The sequence below is a fragment of the Hemiscyllium ocellatum genome, chromosome 39 (assembly GCF_020745735.1).
Source record: "Hemiscyllium ocellatum isolate sHemOce1 chromosome 39, sHemOce1.pat.X.cur, whole genome shotgun sequence".
In the NCBI taxonomy this organism is placed as follows: domain Eukaryota; kingdom Metazoa; phylum Chordata; class Chondrichthyes; order Orectolobiformes; family Hemiscylliidae; genus Hemiscyllium; species Hemiscyllium ocellatum.
The window spans coordinates 7,350,225-7,373,710 of NC_083439.1; the positions used below are offsets into that span (position 1 = coordinate 7,350,225).

At 40.9% G+C, this 23,486-nt stretch overlaps 1 protein-coding gene across 6 annotated transcripts in view; it reads left to right on the top strand.

Annotated features, from left to right (window-relative positions):
• The window catches only part of map2k5 (mitogen-activated protein kinase kinase 5), a 393,643-nt gene that overhangs the window by 240,410 nt on the left and 129,747 nt on the right, over positions 1–23,486 (top strand). For 5 of the 6 annotated variants that reach the window (XM_060852989.1, XM_060852988.1, XM_060852984.1 and 2 more), the window contains one exon: positions 4,389–4,439. The exons of the other annotated variant lie outside the window; for it this stretch is intronic. In XM_060852989.1, the coding sequence (XP_060708972.1) occupies positions 4,389–4,439 (51 nt within the window). The remainder of the gene's footprint in view (positions 1–4,388; positions 4,440–23,486) is intronic. 6 annotated transcript variants of the gene reach the window in all.

Here is a 23,486-nt window from a genome sequence, read left to right on the forward strand (position 1 = left end):
CCCCCCAACCCCGTCCAACACCGCTTCCCTGCCCACCCCCAACCCCGTCCAGCACCGCCCCCCAACCCCATCCAACACCGCTTCCCTGCCTGTCCCCCAACCCTGTCCAACACCTCCTCCCTGCCCACTCCCAACCCCATCCAGCACCATCCCCCCAACCTCGTCCAACTCTGCCCCCCGCCTGCCCCCAACCCTGTCCAACCCCGCGCCCCCCGCCTGCCCCCCAACCTCGTCCAACACTGCCCCCCCCCCCCGCTTGCCACCTATTTTCCTACTTTAACTATTAGTAAAATTCTACTGCACTGTATAGAAGTTCATGTCTTTCACTTTACAGAGGTTGTAGGCCAAAACTTTTGACAAACTGATGATTTTTAAGGCAAGTCATTGAGGAATCATGGCTTATCAGCACTGGCTATCCATTGCCCATTTACAAGAATAAAGCCAGAAGTGAGTGGGTATATGTGTCATGAAAAATTGACAGGCTAGGTCTCCTTCCTCCTGGGAAAAAAAAGGTGATTTAATAGAGGTGACTACGACTTTGAAAGACTGGAACAGAGTGGGTACACAGGGAACATTTCCTGTTTTGGGAAAGAGCATGCATAAGTGTCATCAATATAAGGTAGTCACCAAGAAGTAAAATGGGGAATTCAAAAGCAGTTTTTCTTTGCAAAAAGTAGTGAGCATGTGGAATTTTCTACCATGGAGTCATAGAAGTAGATAGTATAGTTCCATTTAAGAGGAAATTAGACAAGACAGAGGGGTCTAATTAGACAAGACACATGACTCTAAGAGCAGGACAAAGTCTGGGAAATCTGTGGTGAGCAACTGATCTCTGACATCCCAAAACCTGTCCACTATCTACAAGGCACAACTCAAGAACACCTTGGAATACTCTCTGCTTATGTGGAGGAGACCTGCTCTGCAACACTCAAGAAGCTTGACACCATCCAGGAAGAGGGAGCCATTTGATCAGCACCCTATACACCACCTTCAACATTTTCTTTCTTCCCAAAGGACAATGGCGTCTACAAGATCCACTCAAGATCTGCAAGATAATTCACAAGCATACTTGAAAACCCACAATGTCTGCTATCTAGAGGGACATGAAAATACTACCTGCAAGTCTGTTACCCCAAAAACAAAAGCCATGCACCATCTTGACTTGAAACTATGTTGTCATTCCTTTACTTTAATCAAGTCAAAATCCTGGAACTCCCTTCTCAACAACACTGAGACTTGTTGAGAAGGGCTGAAGCTGTTCAAGAAGGTGGCTTACAGGGACATTTAGGGATGGGCAGTAAATGCTGGCTCAGGCAGTGATGCCCACATCCAGTGAACAAATGAATGCAAAGTATAGATGTTGAAGGTGAATGTAGAGCAAGTGGGCTATCATTTCTCATTGGTTACAATAAAAGCAAATACTACAGATGTTATAAAATATCCATGGGGAGAAAAACAGCATTATTGTTTTAAGTCAAATATCTTCGGATTTGAATCAACATTAATGGATTCACTACAACAGTCATTCAATTTAGAGATTCAGCTGAAAGTCAGAAATATGTTACCACGTTGCACTGACTTATTGGATAAATATCAGTTTTAGTGGTATTTCTTTTTTGATGTGTGTTGATTGTGGTATGGTCTCTTATTAACTAATTGCAGAACTGCCATTGCAAAGAGGAAGTACCTTGTGCAGATTGTCATTATTTTTAAGGTTGTGTCAGGAAGGAAGGTTATATTCAAGGTTAGAATATAACGTACATCCTCTGGAACCATACTTGATAAGTGTAAAAGGTCAGGGATTTTTTTTCATCATAGTATTGTGAGAGAAAAGAGAAAGCGAGAGGGAGAGAACGTGGTGTTAGCCAATGAGCTTGTCAAAGACTTGGTAATAAAGAAATTAAGTACTTGAACTTTTGGAATTTGTTAAGAATAGCAAATTGAACTAGGCAGTTAATAACAATATGTTACAGACATGAACAAATAAGTCATCATCTCCAGTTGCAACTTTCTGGAGTAGGAAAACTTTGGAAGAGAAAATTAGGATGTTCCATAAAGCCAATATCAAACAAATGTGTTTGGAGTGTCAGACCATAGGATTTAAAGACTCCTGTTCATATGGCCTTGGTTAAAATTTCCAAATCCTTTATGTTTGTGAAATTTTTTGAAGTCAGTAAATTTTCTGATTTCTTAGCTGCAAGGCTTAGTACCTTGACTGGGTACTTCATCTTGCACAGGGGGATGACAAGAGTAGTAAAAGGGTCAATGGCAATATCTTTGGATTGAATACATTATTTGGAAATGACAATTATTTTTGTTATACCCTCTTCATACTTGTTCCCATATCAGCTGCTATGCTCATTTTTACTCAAACCAAACATTGCATAACCTTGTTTTTTCTGAACGCTAAATTATTTCAAGTTTTAAATTCATTTTTTTTCATCTTTTACTTTCTGCCCCATATTCACTGCTTATCAAATGTTTCTTTCCCTCTTTGAATACCTGATTTAATTCTAATTCACCAGTTTTAACTCACTCTCCTCCTCTATTATTCAATTTATTTTTCAATCTTTAAATTTTAATTGTTGACACTATTGAAAATTCCTAAAATCACAGATACTCCATTGTCCTTGTTGTTCCATTATCAAGTCATACTTTCAGAGCAAAGAGTTTATAAGCAGAGGGTGAAGGAAAGTGTTAAAAAGGGACATGTTCAATGGTCCACTCAACATTTGTGTCATTCAAGTTATAATAAATTCCTTGGTATCACTTCACCCTTTTAAGTCTTCCAACCATCTCGGTTTCCCCCCATGCCTTTATAGCGTAGTACTATATAGGTTTAAATACTATCACAGCAACTGGTAAAATTTATATTAAAATAATAAATTGTAGAATATAAAATTAGTTCTCATAATGGTGTATCTCACAACTATTTTTGATAAAACCCATTTAGTTAACTGATATCCTTTAGGGAAGGAATACAGTCGTTGTCCTTCTGTCCGATCTACATATGACTCCAGATTCATAGAAATGGGCTTGCCTGTTTTGAATGTCACCATCTCTCTGAAATGTCCTAGCAAACCACTCACTTCAAAGGCAAATGGGAATGGGCAACACATAAGAACAGGATTAGGCCATTCAGTCCCTTGAGCCTGTTACACCATTCAGTGAGATCATGGCTGATATGTGGCTTCACTCCATATATCTGCCTTTAGCCCTTTGCTTAACAAAGATTTGTCAACTCACATTTAAAATTAACAATCAATCTCAATTCAACTGCCAATTGTGGAGGAGAGTTCCAAATCTATACCACCTTTGTATGTGTAGAAGTGCTTCCTAACCCCTCTCATAAATGATCTGGCCCCTAATTTTTATACTATGCCCTCTAGTTCTAGAATCTCTAAAAAGTGGAAATAACTTATCTACCTTACTTTTTCCTTTTATTATCTTAAGGACTTCAATCAGATCCCCCCTTAGCCTTCTAAATTCTGGAGAATAACGGCCTAATTAGTATAATCTCATCTCATAACTTAACCCCTAAAGTCCAGGTATCATTTTGTTAAACCTACAATGTACTTCCTTCAACGCCAGAATATCCTTCCTCAGGTCTGGTGCCCAGCTCTGCTCATGCTACTCCAAATAGGGTCTAACCACTGTTTTGTATAGCTGCAGCATAACTCCTGCCATCCTTATTCTCTAATTCTCTAGACATAAAGACCAACATTCCATTAGCCTTTGCTAGTCCTGCCAGTGATTCCACAGTTCATGTAATAATAGAGAAAGAACTCCATTTCCAACCCCTCTTTCAACATCAATTTCTGAAGAAGTCTTATAACAGACGCAAAGTTAACTTGTCGAGACTGTGGTGCTGGAAAAACTTAGCAGGTCCGGCAGCATCCAAGGAGCAGGAGAATCGTGCTTCAGGCTTCAGCCCTTCATCGGGCTGAAGCTTGAAGCGTCATTTGCTTCTTTGATTGTTTAATTATATTATCCAACTCTTCAGTGACAGCATCTATTTTTTCTCCACAAAGTATTCTGGGATGTTCATTAAAAGCAAGTTGTTATTGAAGTTGTGTACATTCAATTGGTTGGCTGAGCCGCTGGTTGGTTGAGCCGCTGGTTTGTGATGCAGAGTGACACCAACAGAGTGCTTTCAATCTCAAGCTTGCTCCTCTCCTGAGCCATGGTGACCCTCAGGTTAAACCCAGCACAACTCGTCTCTCCCTAAGCTACATGGTGACTTCACTTTACGTACATCCTAGGCTTTCCCATTTTTTTCAATTAGGATATATCATTGCTGTTTTAGATATTAGAATCTGAAGATGGAAGAACTGTTCAAGATCTTATTGATAATTTGTACTTAAATTACAACACCATTTCTCTTGTAGCTGGTGAATTCAATAGCCAAAACATATGTGGGAACAAATGCCTACATGGCGGTGAGTAAACCTTCTACTGATGTCACAAGTATTAATGATTTTTTTTTTAAATTAATGTCAATATAGCTAAAATATAAGTTGAACAGTGTACTGAAAACAAAAGATGCTGGAGATCGCAACGGATCAGGCAACATTCATGGAGAGAAAGCACTGTGATGTTTCGAGTCTAGATGATTCTTCAGAGTTGATGTGAAGTGTGAAGAAGGCAGTATTTATGCAATAGTAGGGAGTTTGGAGGGGTTGAAAAATGTGGTGCTGGAAAAACACAGCAGGCCAGGCAGCATCCAAGGAGCAGGAGAAACGACGTTTCGGGCATAAGCCCTTCTTCAGGAATGAGGCTGGTGTGCCGAGTGGGCTGAGATAAAAGGTAAGGGTTGGTGGGGGGCGGCGAGTTTGGGGGCAGGGCGCTGGGAATACGATAGGTGGAAGGAGGTGAGGGTGATAGGCCCGAGAGGGGGTGGGAGCGGAGAGGTCAGGAAGAAGATTGCAGGTCAAGAGGGTGGTGCTGAATCCGGTGGTTGGGACTGAGATAAGGTGGGAGGAGAGGAAATGAGGAAGCTGGAGAAATCTACATTCATCCCGTGTGGTTGGAGGGTTCCTAGGCGGAAGATGAGGCGCTCTTCCTCCAGGCGTCGTGTGATCAGGGTCTGGCGATGGAGGAGGCCAAGGGCCTGCATGTCCTTGTGGGAGGGGGAGTTAAAGTGTTCAGCCACGGAGCAGTTGAATTAGTTGGTGCAGGTGTCCCAGAGGTGTTCCCTGAAACATTCTGCAAGTAGGTGGCCTGTCTCCCCAATGTAGAGGAGACCACCGGGTGCAGTGGATACAGTAAATGATGTGTGTGGAGGTGCAGGTGAATTTGTGACAGATATGGAAAGATCCATTGGGGCCTTGGAGGGAGGTGAGGAGAGAGGTGTGGGTGCAAGTTTTGCATTTCTTGCGGTTGCAGGGGAAGGTGCTGGGAGTGGGGGTTGGGTTGGTGGGGGGTGTGGACCTGATGAGGGAGTCGGGGAGGGAGTGGTCTCTCCGGAACGCTGATAGGTTTGGGGGGGGGGGGGTAGCAAGGTTGAGTGCTGAGTGAGAAAGGATGTTAGTAGTTCAGATTAAGTCATTGGAATGTGAGAATAGCAGAACAACGGTGTGCCTAGCTGCCAGACTGGAAAGAGCAGACAGTCTGACTGGGGTAAGGAGAAGGGAGACAGGACATGGTGACAGAGAATGTAACAAATAAAGTGAAAAGAAAGGGAAGGAACGGGAGTGGGTTCACAATTTGAAGATGTTCTGCCTTTCTCACATGCCTATGAATTAATCAGAACTATCAACATCCTTCCTCCCCCAGCTCTCCATCCTCCCCATCCCCAACCCAGCAACACCTCCTCCCCCACCCCCCATTGCATAAATGCTGCCTCTTCCACACTTTACATCAGCTCTGGTGACAAGTCACCTAGACTTGAAACATCAGCGTACTTTCCTCTGTGGAAGCTGTCTGATCCACTGTGTTTGCCAGCATTTTTGTTTTAGGTACAGATTCCAGCATCTGCAGTAATTTGCTCCTATAAATTGGACAATGTTGTTCTTCGAAGTAAACACAACATCTTTTGTAATTTATTCCATCTGTTTTCTGCTGTTAAGCAAAATATAATCAACCTATTTATGTACTGGAAAAAAGTGGTCAAAATCAGGCAATTAGTTGTAGAGAAATGTGTATATACATCTATGTCAAAATTTGTAAATCATGATGAATTCAGATGTGCATTTATCTGAAATCTATATTTCTACCACTGTCATTGCCAAAGGATTTTTTAGTTGTAAATTTGTCAGTTTCATTTCCAACATGACATTTAAAATTTACCAACCTAGAAAAGGAATGAAACAGTAAATACTAAATAAATCAGAGTTAACTTGCAAAAAATGATTAAATTCTTAGCCACCGACCTTGCTTAAACTGTGGCAAGAATCGCTTTGGCTTTATCACATGCTGTAGAATGAGCACCCAAATGTTTCATTTTGTAAATATTCTTGTGTATCACATTGTATTGAAGCTTTAGTTCTCCAGTTCAACATATTTTATCCCACATATGTACTACCTTGTAGTATTAAATTACTGCTTTCTTTCTCTTAGGCTGTGTAAGTTATGTTATTAAATGTTTTGCATAAGTTGAATACTTCTTATCCAAGACGCTTAATACCTGCTCTCTATTTTCTGTCAACATTTACCAATGTGAATTGTTGTGTCAAACTTCCATCTTAATTATCCTTCAGTAAATATCATGATTTGGTAAAATAGGGCAAAGTCAACATGGTTTCAACAAGGGGAGGTCATACCTGACAAGTCTGCTAGAATTCTTTGAGGACATAACACACAGGTTAGACTAAGGAGGGCTAATGGATGTTATCTACCTGGACTTCAAGGTGCCACGTAGGAAGCTGCTAAGCAAAATAAGAGCCTGTGGTGTTACAGGCAAGATGCTAGCATAGATAGAAGATTGGCTGTATGGCAGAAAGCAGAGAATGGGGATATAAGGGTCTTTCTCAGGATGACAAACAGTGATACATGGTGTTCTGCAAGGTTCCGTGTTTGGACCACAACTTTTCACTTTATACATTAACAATCTAGATGAACGAATTGAGGGCATTCCAGCTAAGTTCACAAACCTACAAAGATAGGTAGAGGAACATGAAATATTAAGGAGACTGCAGAAGGATTTGGATAGCTTAAGAGAGTGGGCAAAGAAATGGCAAATGGAATACAATGTGGGAAAGTGTGAGGTCATGCACTCGGTAAGAATAATACAATCATGGACTATTTTCTAAATGGGGAAAAAATTCAAAAATCTGAAGTGCAAAGAGACTTAGGAATTCTAATCCAGGATTCTCTCGAGGTAAACTTGTAGGTTGAGTCAGTAATTGGCAAGGCAAATGCAATGTTGGCATTTATTTTGAGAGGACATGAATATGAAAGCAGGGATGTATTTCTGAGGCTCTATAAGGCTCTGGTCAGACCATGGTGGGGGGAGGGGGGGAAAGATCTAATTGAAACCTATAGAATACTGAATGGTCTGGACAGAGTGGATGTTGGGAAGATGTTTCCATTGGTAGGAGAGACTGGGACCTGAGGGCACAACCTTAGAGTAAGGGGAAGACCTTTCAGAATGGAGATAAGGAGAAACTTCTTTCGCCAGAGAGTGTTGAATTTATGGCATTCACTCCACAGAAGGCTGTAGTGGCCAGGTCATTGAGTATGGTGCTGGAACAGCACACCAGGTCAGGCAGCATCTGAGAAGCAGGCAAATTGATGTTTCGGGCAACAGCCCTTCATCAGGAATGCAGGAGAATCAATGTTTTGGGCATAAGCCTTCATCAAGAAGTTCTCACTTTCTCCTGAGAAACTTATCAACCATGATTGAACAGCGGAGCAGACTTGAAATGCTGAATGGCCTAATTTCTGCTCCCATGTCTTATGGTCTTAGTTTTGCCATGTCTGGCCACAAAGTGACTTGGTGGATTAGGTCTCTTTCACAACTTTACTGCCTTCTAGCATGTTTAAAAAGTACATTTATCAACCAACTGTTTATAGTGCCAAAGACAATTTAAAATTTATTAAGATTATAAACCTCAAAATTAGGATGTGTTAAAATCTATTTTTCATCACAAGTATCAAAGTAACTGCATAAATTTAGAGGAAGAATAATCTATTGTACTTATAAGAGAAGCTAGAGACATCAATTTTGCAAGGCATAATATTCATAAACATAGTAATTTGACATTCTGTTTATTTCACCCTCACCATTTAAAAGTGTATTGCTGCTACTTCATAATTACAATTGTCTGCTTCCCAATTTCTTCCCTTTTATAGAATTCTGTAGTTAAAATGGCTGCTACAAAAAGTACTAATCATACTGTGAAACTGTATACTAATTGCTCAGAGAGCATTAAAAATACATAAAATAACTATTAAATTCAATAAAGGAGGACATGCCAATTGCAACACCAGGCACACCTAAAAATGAGGAGTCAACATGGTGAGGCTGCAAACCGCTTATTTACCAAATGGCTTAGGCAGCAAATGATAGGGCTAAGCAATTCACATTTGAAGTTCATTCTTTTATTATATTGAAGCTTTTTCTGTCTAACTCAGTCATGAATGGTGGTGGGCAATTAAACAACTCACTGGAGGAGGAGGCTGAACAGATAGCCCGATTCTTAATCTGGAAGCCTCGCGCATCAGGACAAAAATCAAGGCTAGAAGTACCAAATGAATGATCCATCTTGGCCTCTTCCAAAGGACCCCAGTGTCACAGATGCCAGTCTTTAGCCAGTTTGATTTACTCCATGTAATATCAAGAAATGGCTGAAGGCATCAGATAGGCATATTTGACAGCATTCCAAGAGTAGTACTGAATAAACATACTCCAGAGTTTGCTGTGCCTCTAATCAAGGTGTTCCAATACAGCTACAACACTAACATCTACCTGAAAATATGGAAAGTTGCACGGGTGTGCCCTGTACACAAGAGCAGGACATAGCCAACTTGGCCAGTTACTGCTTCATGAATCTACTCTTGATCATCTTTAAAGTGATGGAAGGTGTCATTAACAGTGCTATCAAGCACTTGCTCAGCAATAACCTGATCACTGATGCTTAGTTTGGTTCTGCCAGGGCCATTCAGCTGCTGACTTCATTACAGCTTTGGTTTAAAGGAACTGAATTCTTGAGGTGATATGAGAGTGACTGCCCTTGGCATCAAGGTCACATTTGACTGACTGTGGCATTAGGAAATCTAACAAAACTCCACTGATTAGACTCCTGTCTGACACAAATGAAGGTGGCTGTGACTTTGTGAGGGCGTTTCTGCTGGAGTTCCCAAATGTAGACCTAGTCCAGCTATCTTCACTTGCTTCATTAATGACCTTCTCTCTATCATAAAGTCAGAACTGGAGATTTTGGTAATTGCACAATGTTTAGCACCATTTGAGACACTGTTGTAGGCCAAGCCCACATGCAGCAGGACCTGGATAATATATACACTTGGGCTGATAAGTGGCAAGTAACATCTATGCCACACAAATGTCAGGCTATGACCATTTGTAACAAGAGAGAATCCAACCATTGCCCCAAGTACATTACCATCACTGAATCCCTTCACAATCAACATTCTGGAATTTACCACTGACCAGAAACTGAAGCGAACCTGCCATAAAAAAATCTGTGGCTACAAGAACAGGTCAGAGGCCTGAGTTCTGCAGCAAATAACTCAGCTCTTGAATCCTCCAGCGTGTCCACCATCTACACAAGTCAATTGTGTGATGGAATACTCTTCAATTGCCTGGATGAATGTAGCTCTGACAGCTCTGAAGAAGCATGGTATCATCCAGGGCAAAGCTTCCACTTGACTGGTGCCACATCCATAAGCATTCACTCCTTCCACCACAACACACAGTATCAGCAATATGTACCATTTACAAGGTGTATTGCAAAAATTCACCAAGGCTACTTAGCTCGCATCTTCCAAACCCATGACTGTTGCCATTAAAAAGGACAAGGCAGTAGATACTTGGAAATGCCTCCACCTGCAAAATCCCCTGCCAAGCCAATCTCACCCTGGTTTGGAAATATATCACCATTCCTTCATTATGGCTGGGTGAAATCCTGAAACTCCTCCTTAAAGGCATTGTGCAACCACTAACACCAAAATGGACTGAAGCGGTTTAAGAATATCAGCTTGCCATCACCTCCTCAAGGGCAATTAAAAATGGGCTACAATGCTGGCCAGCCAATCCTGCCCTATTCCCATGAACAAAAACTGGTTGGAGAAGGAATACTAGAGGGAGGGCTTTGGGTCTTTGGGGGCAGTGGAACCTGAACAAGGCAGATGGGTTGCACCTGAACTGGGATGGGACCAGCATTCTGGCTTTTGGGAAGTTTCAAACTAATTTGGCAGCAAGGGCTTGGTGTCCTGAAAGAAGGTCCAGCAGGGACGATGCGCAGCAAAATTTGAAGAGACAGCAAAGGAGTCGAGAATGCATTAAAATTATAGGCCAGTCAAAGCACAAGGGAGTTTGACATGATGAAGCGGTACTTATTTCAATGCAGGAAGTCTGATGAACAAGGCAAATGAGTTGAGAACAAAGCTAGAACATGGGGGTGCGAGATAATTACTGTCACTGAAACAGGATCCTGAAAGAGGGGTAGGATTGGCAGGGCAATATTCCTGATGTGCCTTATTCCTGATGAAGGGCTTTTGCCCGAAACATTGATTCTCCTGCTCCCTGGATGCTGCCTGACCTGCTGTGCTTTTCCAACCCCACACTCTCGACTCTGAACTCCAGTATCTGCAGTCCTCACTTTCTCCTTGGGCAATATTTCAGCATGTGGAGCCTTCAGGCAAGATAGGGAAGGAGATAAAAGAGGAGCGATGAGTCTAGATTGGAGTGGTGCTAGAAAAGCACAGCAGTTCAAGCAGCATCCGAGGAGCAGTAAAATCAGCAGTAAAAGAGGACAGAGTGTCGCAATATTGATTAGGGATTAAATTTACAGTGGTAAAGAGAGATGACATCTTAGAAGGTTTCTCAAATGGAAATCACTTAAAAAAAACAAAGAGGAGCAATCATGTGCTGGGAGTATACCATAGCCCCCTAACGATCCAAGAGAAATAGGAAGAGTACCTATCAAGAGCAAGAAGTATGCAAATATCAGCAAAGTGTAAATGTAATAAGGTAGTCATAGTAGAGGATTTCAACTACTCCAGTGTTAGCTGGGGGATTCATAGTGTGAAAGATTTAGAGGGAGCAGAGCTCTTAAATATATCCAGGACATTTTTTTAAAGCCAGTATTTAGATGGCACCACAGAGAGAGAGGGGGGGGGGGGGTCCTGGAGTTAAATTTAGGTAATGGATTGAGGCAAATGGCTCCTCTATCAATAGGGTGAACATTTTGCAGATAGCTATCCTAACTCAGTTAGATTCAAAATTGCTATGGAAAAGGGCTAAAGTTGGACTAAAATCAAATTTCTAAACTGGGGAAGGTTGCTTTAATTAAGATCAGGTATGTTTTGGCCAGAATGGACTGTAACCAGATAACATTTAAGTAAATCTGTGACAGAGCAGTGGGGTGCATTCAAGAAGGAAGTAGGGAAAGTGTAGGGCCAACATGTTCCAATAATGACAAAGGGTGATCCCTTGATATCAAGGTATATTCAGGATTGGATAAAAAGAAAAAGGAAGGCTTTTGACAAATACTGAGCACTTAGAGGTTTGCAGAGAATGCAAGGGGAAACTTGTAAAGAAAATTAAGATGCCTCACTTTTTACTCGAAGAAAATTAAGACAGCAAGATAAAGTCATGAAAGAATAATGGCAGACAAAATAAAGGAAAATTCTAAGTTATTTTACATGTACACTAAGGATAAAAGGGTAACTAAGGAAAGAGGAGGACCTGATAAGCATGACAGTGGAAATTTGAGTGAAGCTAGAGGACATAAGTACAGTTCTGAATGAATACTTTGTGTCAGGGTTCACTAGTGATAGGGACAACGTGGGTATAGAAATCAGGGACAAGGACTGTGATATATTTAAAGAAGTGACCAAATGTGTGGATGAAGGTACTGCATTTGATTTAACAACTTGGACTTCAGCAGGCTTTAGATAAGCTCCCACATAGGAGACTGAAAGGCAAGTGCTCCTGGGATCCAAGTAAATTTGGCTAATTGAATCGAGAACTGGGTGAGTGGAAGGCAAGGAGCAGATGGTGTTGGCCATGAAGTGATTTTGTGACTGAAAGCCAGTGTCCATTGCATTTCAACAGTGATCAGAGTTGGGGCTCTTGCTGGTTATGATATGTATGAATGATGTAGACTTGAATGTACGAGGGTTGATCAGTAAGTTTGCAGAGGATAAGAAAAATGGTGGAGTGGTAAATAGTGAGGAGGATCACTTCAGATCACTGGCATACATAAATGGGCTGATCAGGGAGAAATAAAATTAAATCTGGATAAATGTGAGGTGATGTGCTTGGGCATGCATGATGGAAAGCACTTAGGATCAATGGGACCTTGGTGTGTATGTTCACTAGTCCCTTAAGTTAGCAGGACAATTGGATAAAGTGGCTAAGGAGGCAAATGGGATTCTTGCCTCTCTTAGCTAAGGCATATGTTTAACTGCATTGAGGTTATGCTGCAACTATATAAAAAGTTGGTTAGACACAACTACAGTACCATGTACAGTTCTGGAATCAACATTATAGAAGGGATGTGATTGCACTGGAGAGAGTACAGAGTAGATTTACTGGGATATTGCCGGGTACAGAAAGTTTTAGTTATGAAGAGAGATTTGGTATACTGAGGTTGTTTTCTTTAGAGTAGAGGAGCCTGGGGTTGGTCATTGGTCGGTGGAGGAGGGAGGAGGGAGGGGGGAGTGGAGTATTATGATTGAGATGCATAAAATTATGAACGACATAGACAGGGCAGACAAGAAGAAATATTTCCCCTTGTGGAGGGATCAGTTACCAGGGGCATAGATTTAAGGTAAAGGGCAAGAACTTTCAAGGTGATGTGAGGAAAGCATATTTGCTCAGTGGCTGGTGGGAATCTCTGCTTGTAGGATTGGAGAGGCAGAACCCTTGTAGCATTTAAGAAGTAGGGATTGCATTGTGCATTTAAAAAGACATATAAGGCTATGGGTGAAGTGTTGAAACATTACATGTTTTGACCAATACAGACTCAATGCACCAAGAAACTTTTGTCTGTGTTGTAGATTCAGAATGATGCAACAGCAGTTTCCACACTAGGTGATGACACTATTGAAGGTCCAACCTTCTCAACCTCAACCCATGTCTAAAGCACAGTGACTCTCAGAGTTAAACTTATCTCCAGTTTTCTCTCTCTCTCTAATGAAAGTGCGATTTTATAGTCCTCTGGAACTATGGCAACTTTACCTTCTCTACCTTCTGATGCTGCCTGACTTACTGTGTTCTTGCAGCTTCCTGCCTGTCTACTTCACTACCAGCTTTCCTGATGCTTTCACGTTATCTCAAAGTTATCTGCCTGCTTGTCCGATATCCAATACTGGATGAGCAACGTTCTCCTCTAAAGAAATAAGTCCGACTCTTTGTTTACAATCTCCGATATGTGGTGGTGAATTTGAATTTAGTAAAAATCTGGAATTAAGAGTCTAATTAAGATCATGAATCTATTGTTGATTGTTGTAAAAAACCCATCTAGTTCACTAATGTCCTTTCGGGAAGGAAAATGCTGTTCTTACCTGGTCTGTAACTGTAGACCTATATCAGTGTGATTGACTCTTAATTGCGCAGAGGACAATTGAGAATGGGCAATAAATACTGGCCTAACCGGTGATATACTCATCCTGTGAATTAATAACTTTTAAAAAGCCCATTTTCTAACCATTGATGCCATCTGTTCTGCATCAGTGGGTAACCCACTGGTTGACAACTTTGGTATTATTATTTGACACAGCGGTAAGCTTCCAACCACATACACAGGTTATTATTAAAGTCATCTACTTCCACTTCTGTAATATTGCCCAACTCTATTTGAGCCCCTCATCCATCTCTTTACTTCTAAACTTGACTTTTCCAGTGCATTTCAGGTTGCCTCCCTTCTACCGCCATACATTTGAGACCATGGAATACATACTGTTCATGTTGTTATTAACACCAAAAGTCCTGTTCATTTACACTGAATCCTGTTCACTCATGTTTTCTGATCATCCGTCTGTGGCCTTGCTTACCCCTTCGCCGATAATCCCCTCTTGCCCCACAACCATCCAAGATGCCTCTAATTCTGGCATCTTGACCTTCCCAATTTTAATTGCTTAATTGTAGATGGACATGTCTTTAGCTGTATCTGCTCATGAATTCCCTCAATGTTAGCCCTGTGGCAAGAGATGGTGCTAGAGAGTGGAAACTTCACTGGGCTCAAGGTAGGACTTGAGGTAGTGATGGCAGCACCAGTTTTTAAGATGGTTTCAATGGCTGGTCGGTACTGGTCAGACAATGTAGTAGGCCCAAATCAGTACTCTTGGAAAATTGATGGGAACAGTGATTGCAATCAGCAATGTTGTAGGCCCAGTAGGGGAGCAGTGGCAATCCCTAAATGAGACTTATGGAATGGACTGTGATGTTGGTGCATCGGTGGGCACAGAGCCCCCTGTGAAGTAACCACCACCTCCTCCTCCCACCGGCCACCCTGTACGGTGTCAAGCAGAGCACAAGAAAGGAGGAAGTTGCTAGTTCTATCCTAATATCTTTTGTAACTGAAAATGGTGCCAGAGGGTGGCTACATATTATACTTCACTGTATTTATTTGTTCAAATGAAATAAAAACCCTTTCTTGAAGACACTCCTTAAAACTTTTCTCTCTGGCCAAGCTGTTGGTTATCTGCCCAAATGTCTCTTTTTGTGCCTCTACATCAAATTTTGCTTTAAAATGCTTCTGAATGGCATTTTGCGACATGTGCAAGTTGTTGTTGTACCCCTGCATGTCCTTTAAAATGAGGTGGACAGAAAACAGGGAATTATAAACTGATTAGCCTGACACTGGTCATGAGAAAAATATTAGAGTCCATTATGAAAGTTTTAATAGTAGGGTACTTCGAAGATACAGGCAGGATTGGACAGTGTCAGCATAGATTTATGAAAAAAAATTCTACTTGACGAACATACAGGAATTTTTCAAGAACAGAGGGAGCACAATGAAGGTTTACCAGATTGATTCATGGGGATTGCAACTAACGTGAACAGAGACTGGATCACTTAGGACCATATTCAATAGAGTTTAGAAGAAGGGGATCTCAAATAAAGCAATAGAATTCTAACAGTACTAGACAGGATAAATACAGGAAGGATATTCCTGATGAACAGGGAGTCTAGAACGAGGAGTCACAGTTTAGGGATATGGGATAGACCATTTAGGACTGGGATGAGGAGAAACTTCTTCACCCAGAGAGTGGTGAGCCTGTGGAATTCTCTGCCACAGAAAATGATGAGGCCAAAAAATTTATGTTTTCAAGAATGAGTTAGATATAGTTCTTACGGCTAAAATGATCAAAAGGTATGGGGAGAATATGGGAACAGCGTTTGGAGTCGAATGCTCAGTCATTATCATATCGAATTGCAGAATAAACTGAAAGGACCAAATCGCTGACTCCTGTTCCTATTTTCTATGTTTCAATGTAAATAATTGCTATTTTGGAAAGATATATAAAGATGATCAGTACCCATAGAACTGGATCTCTACTTCAGTCTGTGCCTTCAATAGAGATGAGGAAGAAAGGCAGGCTTTTTTCTTTTTTGAGAAGAGCAAAATGTTTCTGGGACCTTCAGCTGACAATCTTTCAAGCGCAAAGTTATATCCCACCATTGCACAGAAAATCAGTTGAGTACCTGTAGCAATAAATTAACAGACCCCAAGTTTGTACTTACTTGCTGGATTATGCCAAATCTTTCAGGGTGTTTAATTAGATTTGAGACTTAAGTATTAAACATAAACATGTACATTAATAGTGATATTTTCTGTTGTCCATTTGTGCAAGTAATAAGAATATTATCTTCCCAACAATCTAATCTTAGTGTAGTTTATTGAATGAAAAGATGTTGAGAAAAGCACAGCTGGGCAAATCAGTAAAGCTTACTTCAAACACAAGTCCCTTTTTATATGATGGGCTTTTACAGCTTTCTGTTGTTACTTTGAGTGAAGAGTAGCTCATGAAAATCCAGCTTAAAAACATCCTTGCCAATTAATTGAATTACTGTGGCTTTCTTTGATATTGAATTGCTGTGATTTTTTTGAGTACTTTTCCAAATATCTTATAAAGCCTAACTGATTTGGTTTTGTTTTATTTTACCATGTTCACAACTTCACTGAAATTACACAGAATGTTTCTTGTAATTTGAGGTACTATATATGTACAAAGGCATATAATATTGATCTGGAAGATTAATCACCTTATTATGGTTATGCATAGAGTAGGAAGTCAGCAAGATTGGATACATGCATGTGTCCTAGAGTCATCTAGCATAGAAATAGACCCTTCAGTTCAACCAGTCCACGGGAAACATAATCCCAGATTAAACTAGTCCTACTTGTCTGCTCCTGGCCCATATCCCTCCACACCATTCCTATTTGTGTACTTACAACATCGAAAAGATATTTAGGTAATTGTATCCACACCAACCACTTCCTCAGGAAGTTCATTCCACATGTGAACCACCCTCTGTGTAAAAGATTTGTCCCTCATGTCTTTTATAAATCTCTCCAGTCACCTCAGTGGTTAGCACTGCTGCCTCACAGCGCCAGACACCAGTGTTCAATTCCCGACTCAGGCGACTGATTGTGTGGAGTTTGCACATTCTCCCTGTGTCTGCGTGGATTTCCTCCGGGTGCTCCGGTTTCCTCCCACAGTCTAAAGATATGCAGGTCAGGTGAATTGGTCATGCTAAATTGCACGTAGTGTTAGCTAAAGGGGTAAATGTAGGAGAATGGGTGGGTTGCGCTTCGGCAGGTCTTTGTGGACCTGTTGGGCCGAAGGGCCTGTTTCCACACTGTAAGTAATCTAATCTAAAAAAAACCTTAAAAATGTGCCCTGTAGACTTGAAATCTCCCACCAGAGGGAAAAGACAACTACCATTAACTCTATCTATACCCCTCATTATTGTATAAACTTCTATAAGGTCGCCTCTCAACCTCCTACACTCCAGTGAAAAAAGTACCAGCCTATCCAGCCATCCTTTATAGCTCAAACCTTCAATACCCAGCAACATCCTGGTAAATCTCTTCTGAACTCTCTCCAGCATTATAATATCCTCCTTATAACTGGGTGACTATAACTGGACATACTATTCCAGAGAGGCCTCACCAATGTCCTGTACAACTTCAACATGGCTTCTCAATTCCTATACTCAAACCAAGCATAAATGCTGCAGCTTTTTGAAGTCTACCTTCCTCAAATTTTTACTGGCACCTAATTACTTAAAATGTAAACTAGAGTTGTAGTCGTTTTGAAAACAAATATAAAGGTGTATACTAACTGTTGAATTGGCTATGAATTGTGTACTTGCGATTTCCCACATACAAAATTCCTGGTCTCATTTGTGCTTCTGGCGACAGTCTTTAAATGAAGATATTTCCACAGTGAGAGGGGAAACATTACAATAAGTGGCTGGATTAGATTTGGGTAATTCTAGAGATATTGAAGGAGGGGCATTATGAAGTTAGTGGAAAGCCTGAGAAAGGATTATATGCTTAGATTATTAAAAGATCATCATCTATGTCAAAACTCATTTGAGATGAATCCTTAATGAAGAATTCCCACTGGTGTGAATCCTAATAAGCTTCAAAAGGTTGAATAAAAATGTTGCTGTAGGTCTAAACAATTGATCACCCTGGATTATAAGAGTAGGAGTTGGAATGGTATTCCTGCCTCTGGACCAGAAGTCCTGGGTTCAAGTCTCACCTGCTCCAGAGATGTGTCTGAACAAGTTTATTAAAAATAGTGGAGAATGTTGTGACTTAAGGGTAGTGTCCCTATCTCTAAGCCAAGAGACCCAGGTTACTTAGATAGTTTGCTGGAAGGCGCAGTGGTAGTGCTCTTATGTATGGCTTAGAAAGTTCTGATTTATTCCCACCTGACCAAGATGATGTTGCATAATTTTGGATACAAAATTGGGTTTAAGGTAGGAGATGGAGGGTGATTGTTTTTTGGACTGGAGTCCTGTGACCAGTAGTGTGCTGCAAGGATTGATGCTGGGTCCACTGCTTTTTGCAATTTATGTAAGTCATTTTGATGTGAATATAGGAGGAATGGTTAGTTTGCAGACAACAGCAAATCTGTTGGTTTAGCAAACAGTGAAGAAGGTTATCTCAGAGTGCAATAGGACCTTCATCAGATGAACTGAGAGCTGAGGAATAGAAGGTCGGGTTTAATTTAGAAGGAAGATGTTACATTTTGGTAAGGCATATCAGGAGATGGCTTATATAATTAATGGTAGTGTTCTGGGGAATGTTGCTGAACAAAGTGTCTTTGGAGTACAGATTCAAAGTTCCTTGAAGGTGAAGTTTCAGGTAGACAGAGTAGTAAAGAAGGCATTTGGTATGCTTATCTTTATTGGTCAGTACATTGAGTGTAGGAGTTGGGATGTCATGTTGCAGCTGTACAGGACATTAGTTAGGCCACTTTTGGAATACTGTTTTCAGTTCTGGTCTCACTGCTATAAGAAGGATGTTGTTAAACTTGAGAGGGTGCAGAAAAGATCAACAAGGATGTTGCCAGGTTTGGAGGGTTTAAACTATAAGTAGAGGCTGAATAGGCTAAGGATACTTCCTCTGGAACATCAGAAGCTGAGGGCTGACCTAATAGAGGTTTATAAAATCATAAGAGGCATGGTTAGGGTGAAAAGGCTAGGTCTTTTTCCCCGGGTAGGAGAGTCCAAAACTAGAGGGCATAGGTTTAAGGTGAAAGGGAAAAGTTTAAAAGGGACCTAAGGGGCAACTTTTTCATGCAGAGGGTGGTGTAACTAGAGGCAATACTGGAGGCTCGTTCAATTGCAACATTTGAAAGGCATCTGGATGGGTACATGAATAAGAACAGTTTAGAGGCATATGGGCCAAATGCTGGCATATGGGACTCAATTAGTTTAGGATATTTGGTCAACATGGATTAGTTGATTCAAAGGGTCTGTTTCTGCACTGTACAACTCTGTGACTCTCTATGACTTTCTGAAGTGGTTGATGAGAAAATATCTATAAAAGTCATCTTTTCACATTTTCAGAGTGTAAATGTTGGTGGAAGATGTAGTATTTATACTCTGTCCAAAGTTGTGCTGAGCAGAAAGCGATGGGACTTCTTCTCAACTTGCTGTAGTCTTTGTTTGTTGTAGTTTGATTCAATCAAGTGTCTATTTAACTTTTTTCTCATTTATTCATTCATGCAATGTGATCCATGCTGGTATGTCTTCCACAGCACCTTTGGCTTTTTCCTTAACATAAGAACTATGAGCAAGAGTAGGCCACCTGGCCCTTTGAGTCTGATCTGCTATTCAATAAGATAATGGCTGGTCTTTTCTTGGCCTCAGCTCCACTTACCCATTCTCTCACCATAACCTTTAATTCCTTTACTGGTCAAAAGATTATCTATCTTAGCTTTAAAAACATTTACTGAGGCAGCCTCAATGACTTCACTGGGCAGGGAATTCCACAGATTCACAATCCTTTGGGTGAAGAAGTTCCTCCTTAATTCAGTCCTAGGTCTGCTAACCCTAATTTTGAGGCTATGCCCACTTATTCTTGATTAACGTGCCAGTGGAAACATTCTCCCTGCTTCTATCTTATCTGTTCCCTTCATAATTTTAGATGTTCCTATAAAATCCCCTCTCATTGTTCTGAATTTCAATGAATATAATCCCAGTCAACTCAGTCTGCTATCATAAGCCAACCCTCTCAGCTCCAGAATCAACCTAGTGAATCTCCTCTGCACGCACCCCATTGCCATATAACCAAAATTGCACACAGTACTCCAGATGCAGTTTCACCAGCACCCTATTCAATTGTAACATAACTCCCTGCTTTTAAACTCAATCTCTCTAGCAGTGAAGGACAAAATTCCATTTGCCTTCTTAATTACCTGTTGCACCTTCAAAACAGCCTTCTGCAGTTAATGCACAAGGACACCCAGATCCCTCCAACCTGCAGCATGCTGCAATTTTTTACCATTCGAATAATAGTCTTTTTTACTGTTATTCCTATCAAAATGGATAACTTCACATTTATCAACATTGTCCACCATCTGTCAGACCTTTGCCCACTCATTTAAATAATCTATATCACTTTGCAAACTTCCAGAGTCCTCTGCACACTTTGCGCTACCACTCATCTTAGTGTTATCCCCAAACTTTGACACACTACCTTCACACTCAATAGCAGTACTATCTTCAATTTCCTCTAATATTAACATCCTGGAAGCCATCGTTGACCAACACATAAACACACAAGCTACAAGAGTAGCTTGGAGTCTGAGAATTCTGCAGTGGGTAACTCATCCTCTGGCATTTGAAGCCTTTCCACCATCCAAGATGGTACTGCTATTGAATTGTGGCATGCATGTTACTTATCCCTTTTCTCTGGAGTTTCAAATAGAACTGAACACTGCAAACACCCTCACTTCTAATGGACGTTAGGTGATTAATGAAGCAGCTAAAGATGGTTGAACTTAGGAATCTGTCATGAGGAACTCCACATCAATACCTAGGAGTGAGATTGGCCTTCAAAAGCACAACTGTTTTCCTTTGCGATAATCACAATTTCTGCTGGTAGAGAGTCTGATTCCCTTAAATTCAGTTTTCCTCAGCTCATTGATGTAAAGCCTGTGTTAATGTCACACTTTGGCTGAACTGAGGATGTGAGTCGTTATTGTATCCAAGTTTATCCGGACCCGAATAGAACTCTGAAGCTGAGTGGTTCTGGCAGAACCCGAGCTGAGCATCAGTATTGCAAAATAGTTACACTGCTGATGATACCATCATTTTGCTAATAGCTGAGAATAAGTTGATGCAAGGTAATTGTTTAGGTTGCATTTCTCCTGATTTTTTTGTGGACATGGTATACTTGAGAAATTTTACACTTAGCTAATAGATGCCAATGTTGTAGCAGAACTGGAACATTCTAATGAGATACATTAGATTAATTCCAGAGATGAAAGGCTTGTCGAATGAAGAGAGATTGAGTAGTTTAGACCTACACTCACTACAATTCAGAGGGACGAGAGGAGATCTAATTCAAGTATGTAAGATGCTGAAGAGATTGACAAAGTAAGCATCAAGTCGGTGTTTTCCCTTGAGAAATCTAGAATGAAAGGTCACAGTTTTAGGAGAAGGGGTAGCAAATATAAAGCAGAGATGTGGAGGAATTCACAGTCCCGATAACAGTGGATTCCAGTGCACTGTATACATTTTATGAGGAAATAGATTTCTAAATAGTAATGGGTTAACAGTTATGGGAGGAATGTGGAAATGAGGCCAAGATGAAACAAACCAGAAACTGTTGGAAAAACTCAGCAGGTCTGGGAGCATTTGTGGAAATAAATCAAACAGAAGATGAGATCAGCCATGAATATATTAAATGCAGAGCAAGCTCAAGCGTCTGAATTGCCTACTCCTGCTACTAGTTCATACATTCTTATGTATTCTTCTGGAACACAAGCCTTCAACCAGGATAATGTCTGGGTCTATTGTCTTTTCTATTCAGTGCTTGTAGCCATTTCCTGACATCACATGGAGTAGATCAATTCGACTGATGGTTGGCATTTATAATGCAAAGGCCCTTGAAGAAACCAAATTTGGTCATTCACTCAGCATTTTTGCACTAATTTAATAGGCTCAGCCTTGATTTCAGATGGGGCGCATCGTCTTCGTCTTGGTTGTTTAATTGACTACTGCCATTCACAACTGGATGCAGAGGTTCAGATTCATGTCTCTTAGTTCTGTCTATATTTAACATGTATGTACACCAGTTTGAAATTGTGTTTTTAGTTACACTTGGTGCTTGTCTTTAGCATGTTAATCCCTCTGTGATAAATAATTCCAGATTCACTATTCTTTGAGAGAAAATTCCTCATCATCACTGCCTTAAATGTGCAACCATTTATTGTGAAATTATATCCTCTAGTCCTTGAATCTCCAACAATGGGAAGCCTCATCTCCTCAACTACCCTGTTAAGTCTAGTAAGAACATTTTTTCTTTCGGTAATGTTACCTCTCATTTTTCTAACTTCCAGTAAGTACAGGCCCAACCTGTTCCATCTGTGGCCTGATAGTGCTTTTTATAGTTTGAGCGTAGCCTCTGTCATTTTCTATTCCATCTTCTTTGAAATAAAGGCCAACAGATTCTAGATAAGCGTGGTGCTGAAAAAGCACAGCAGTTCAGGCAGCATCTGAAGAGCAGGGAAATTGATGTTTCAGGCAAAAGCCCTTCATTTTCATTGTTAGTCAGCCTTTCATTCATGCTTATATGCTACCTTCAACACCATAGGCTTTTATCTTATTAAGTAGTCTAAAAGTGTTCTACCTTATCAAACATCTTCTGAAAATCCAAGTATATTACATCTCCAATCCTTCCCCTTTACCTATCTTGCTTATTACTGCCTCAAAGTGTAGCAGAATATAGCTACTGCTTAAAGTCTGGTTGAAGATTTGTAGCTCGGGTGTCCGTTGTTGTGGTTCTGTTCGCCGAGCTGGAAGTTTTTGCTGCAAACGTTTCGTTCCCTGGCTAGGGAACATCATCAGTGCTATTGGAGTCTCCTGCGAAGCGCTGCTTTGATGTTTCTTCCGGTATTTATAGTGGTTTGTTCTTGCCGCTTCCGGGTGTCAGTTTCAGCTGTAGTAGTTTGTATATGGGGTCCAGGTCCATGTGTCTGTTAATGGAGTTTGTGGATGAATGCCATGCCTCTAGGAATTCCCTGGCTGTTCTCTGTCTGGCTTGTCCTATGATGGTAGTGTTTTCCCAGTCAAATTCATGTTCCTGGTTGTCTGAGTGTATGGCTACTAGGGATAGCTGGTCGTGTCGTTTTGTGGCTAGCTGATGTTCATGGATGCGGATTGTTAGCTGTCTTCCTGTTTGTCCTATATAGTGTTTTGTGCAGTCCTTGCATGGTATTTTGTAAACTACGTTAGTTTGGCTCGTGCTGGCTATTGGGTCCTTTGTTCTAGTGAGTTGTTGTCTGAGTGTGGAAGTTGACTTGTGTGCTGTTATGAGTCCTAAGGGTCGCAGTAGTCTGGCTGTCAGTTCTGCGACTCTTAGGACTCATAACAGCACACAAGCCAACTTCCACACTCAGACAACAACTCACTAGAACAGAGGACCCAATAGCCAGCACGAGCCAAACTAACGTAGTTTACGAAATACCATGCAAGGACTGCACAAAACACTATATAGGACAAACAGGAAGACAGCTAACAATCCGCATCCATGAACATCAGCTAGCCACAAAACGACACGACCAGCTATCCCTAGTAGCCATACACTCAGACAACCAGGAACATGAAT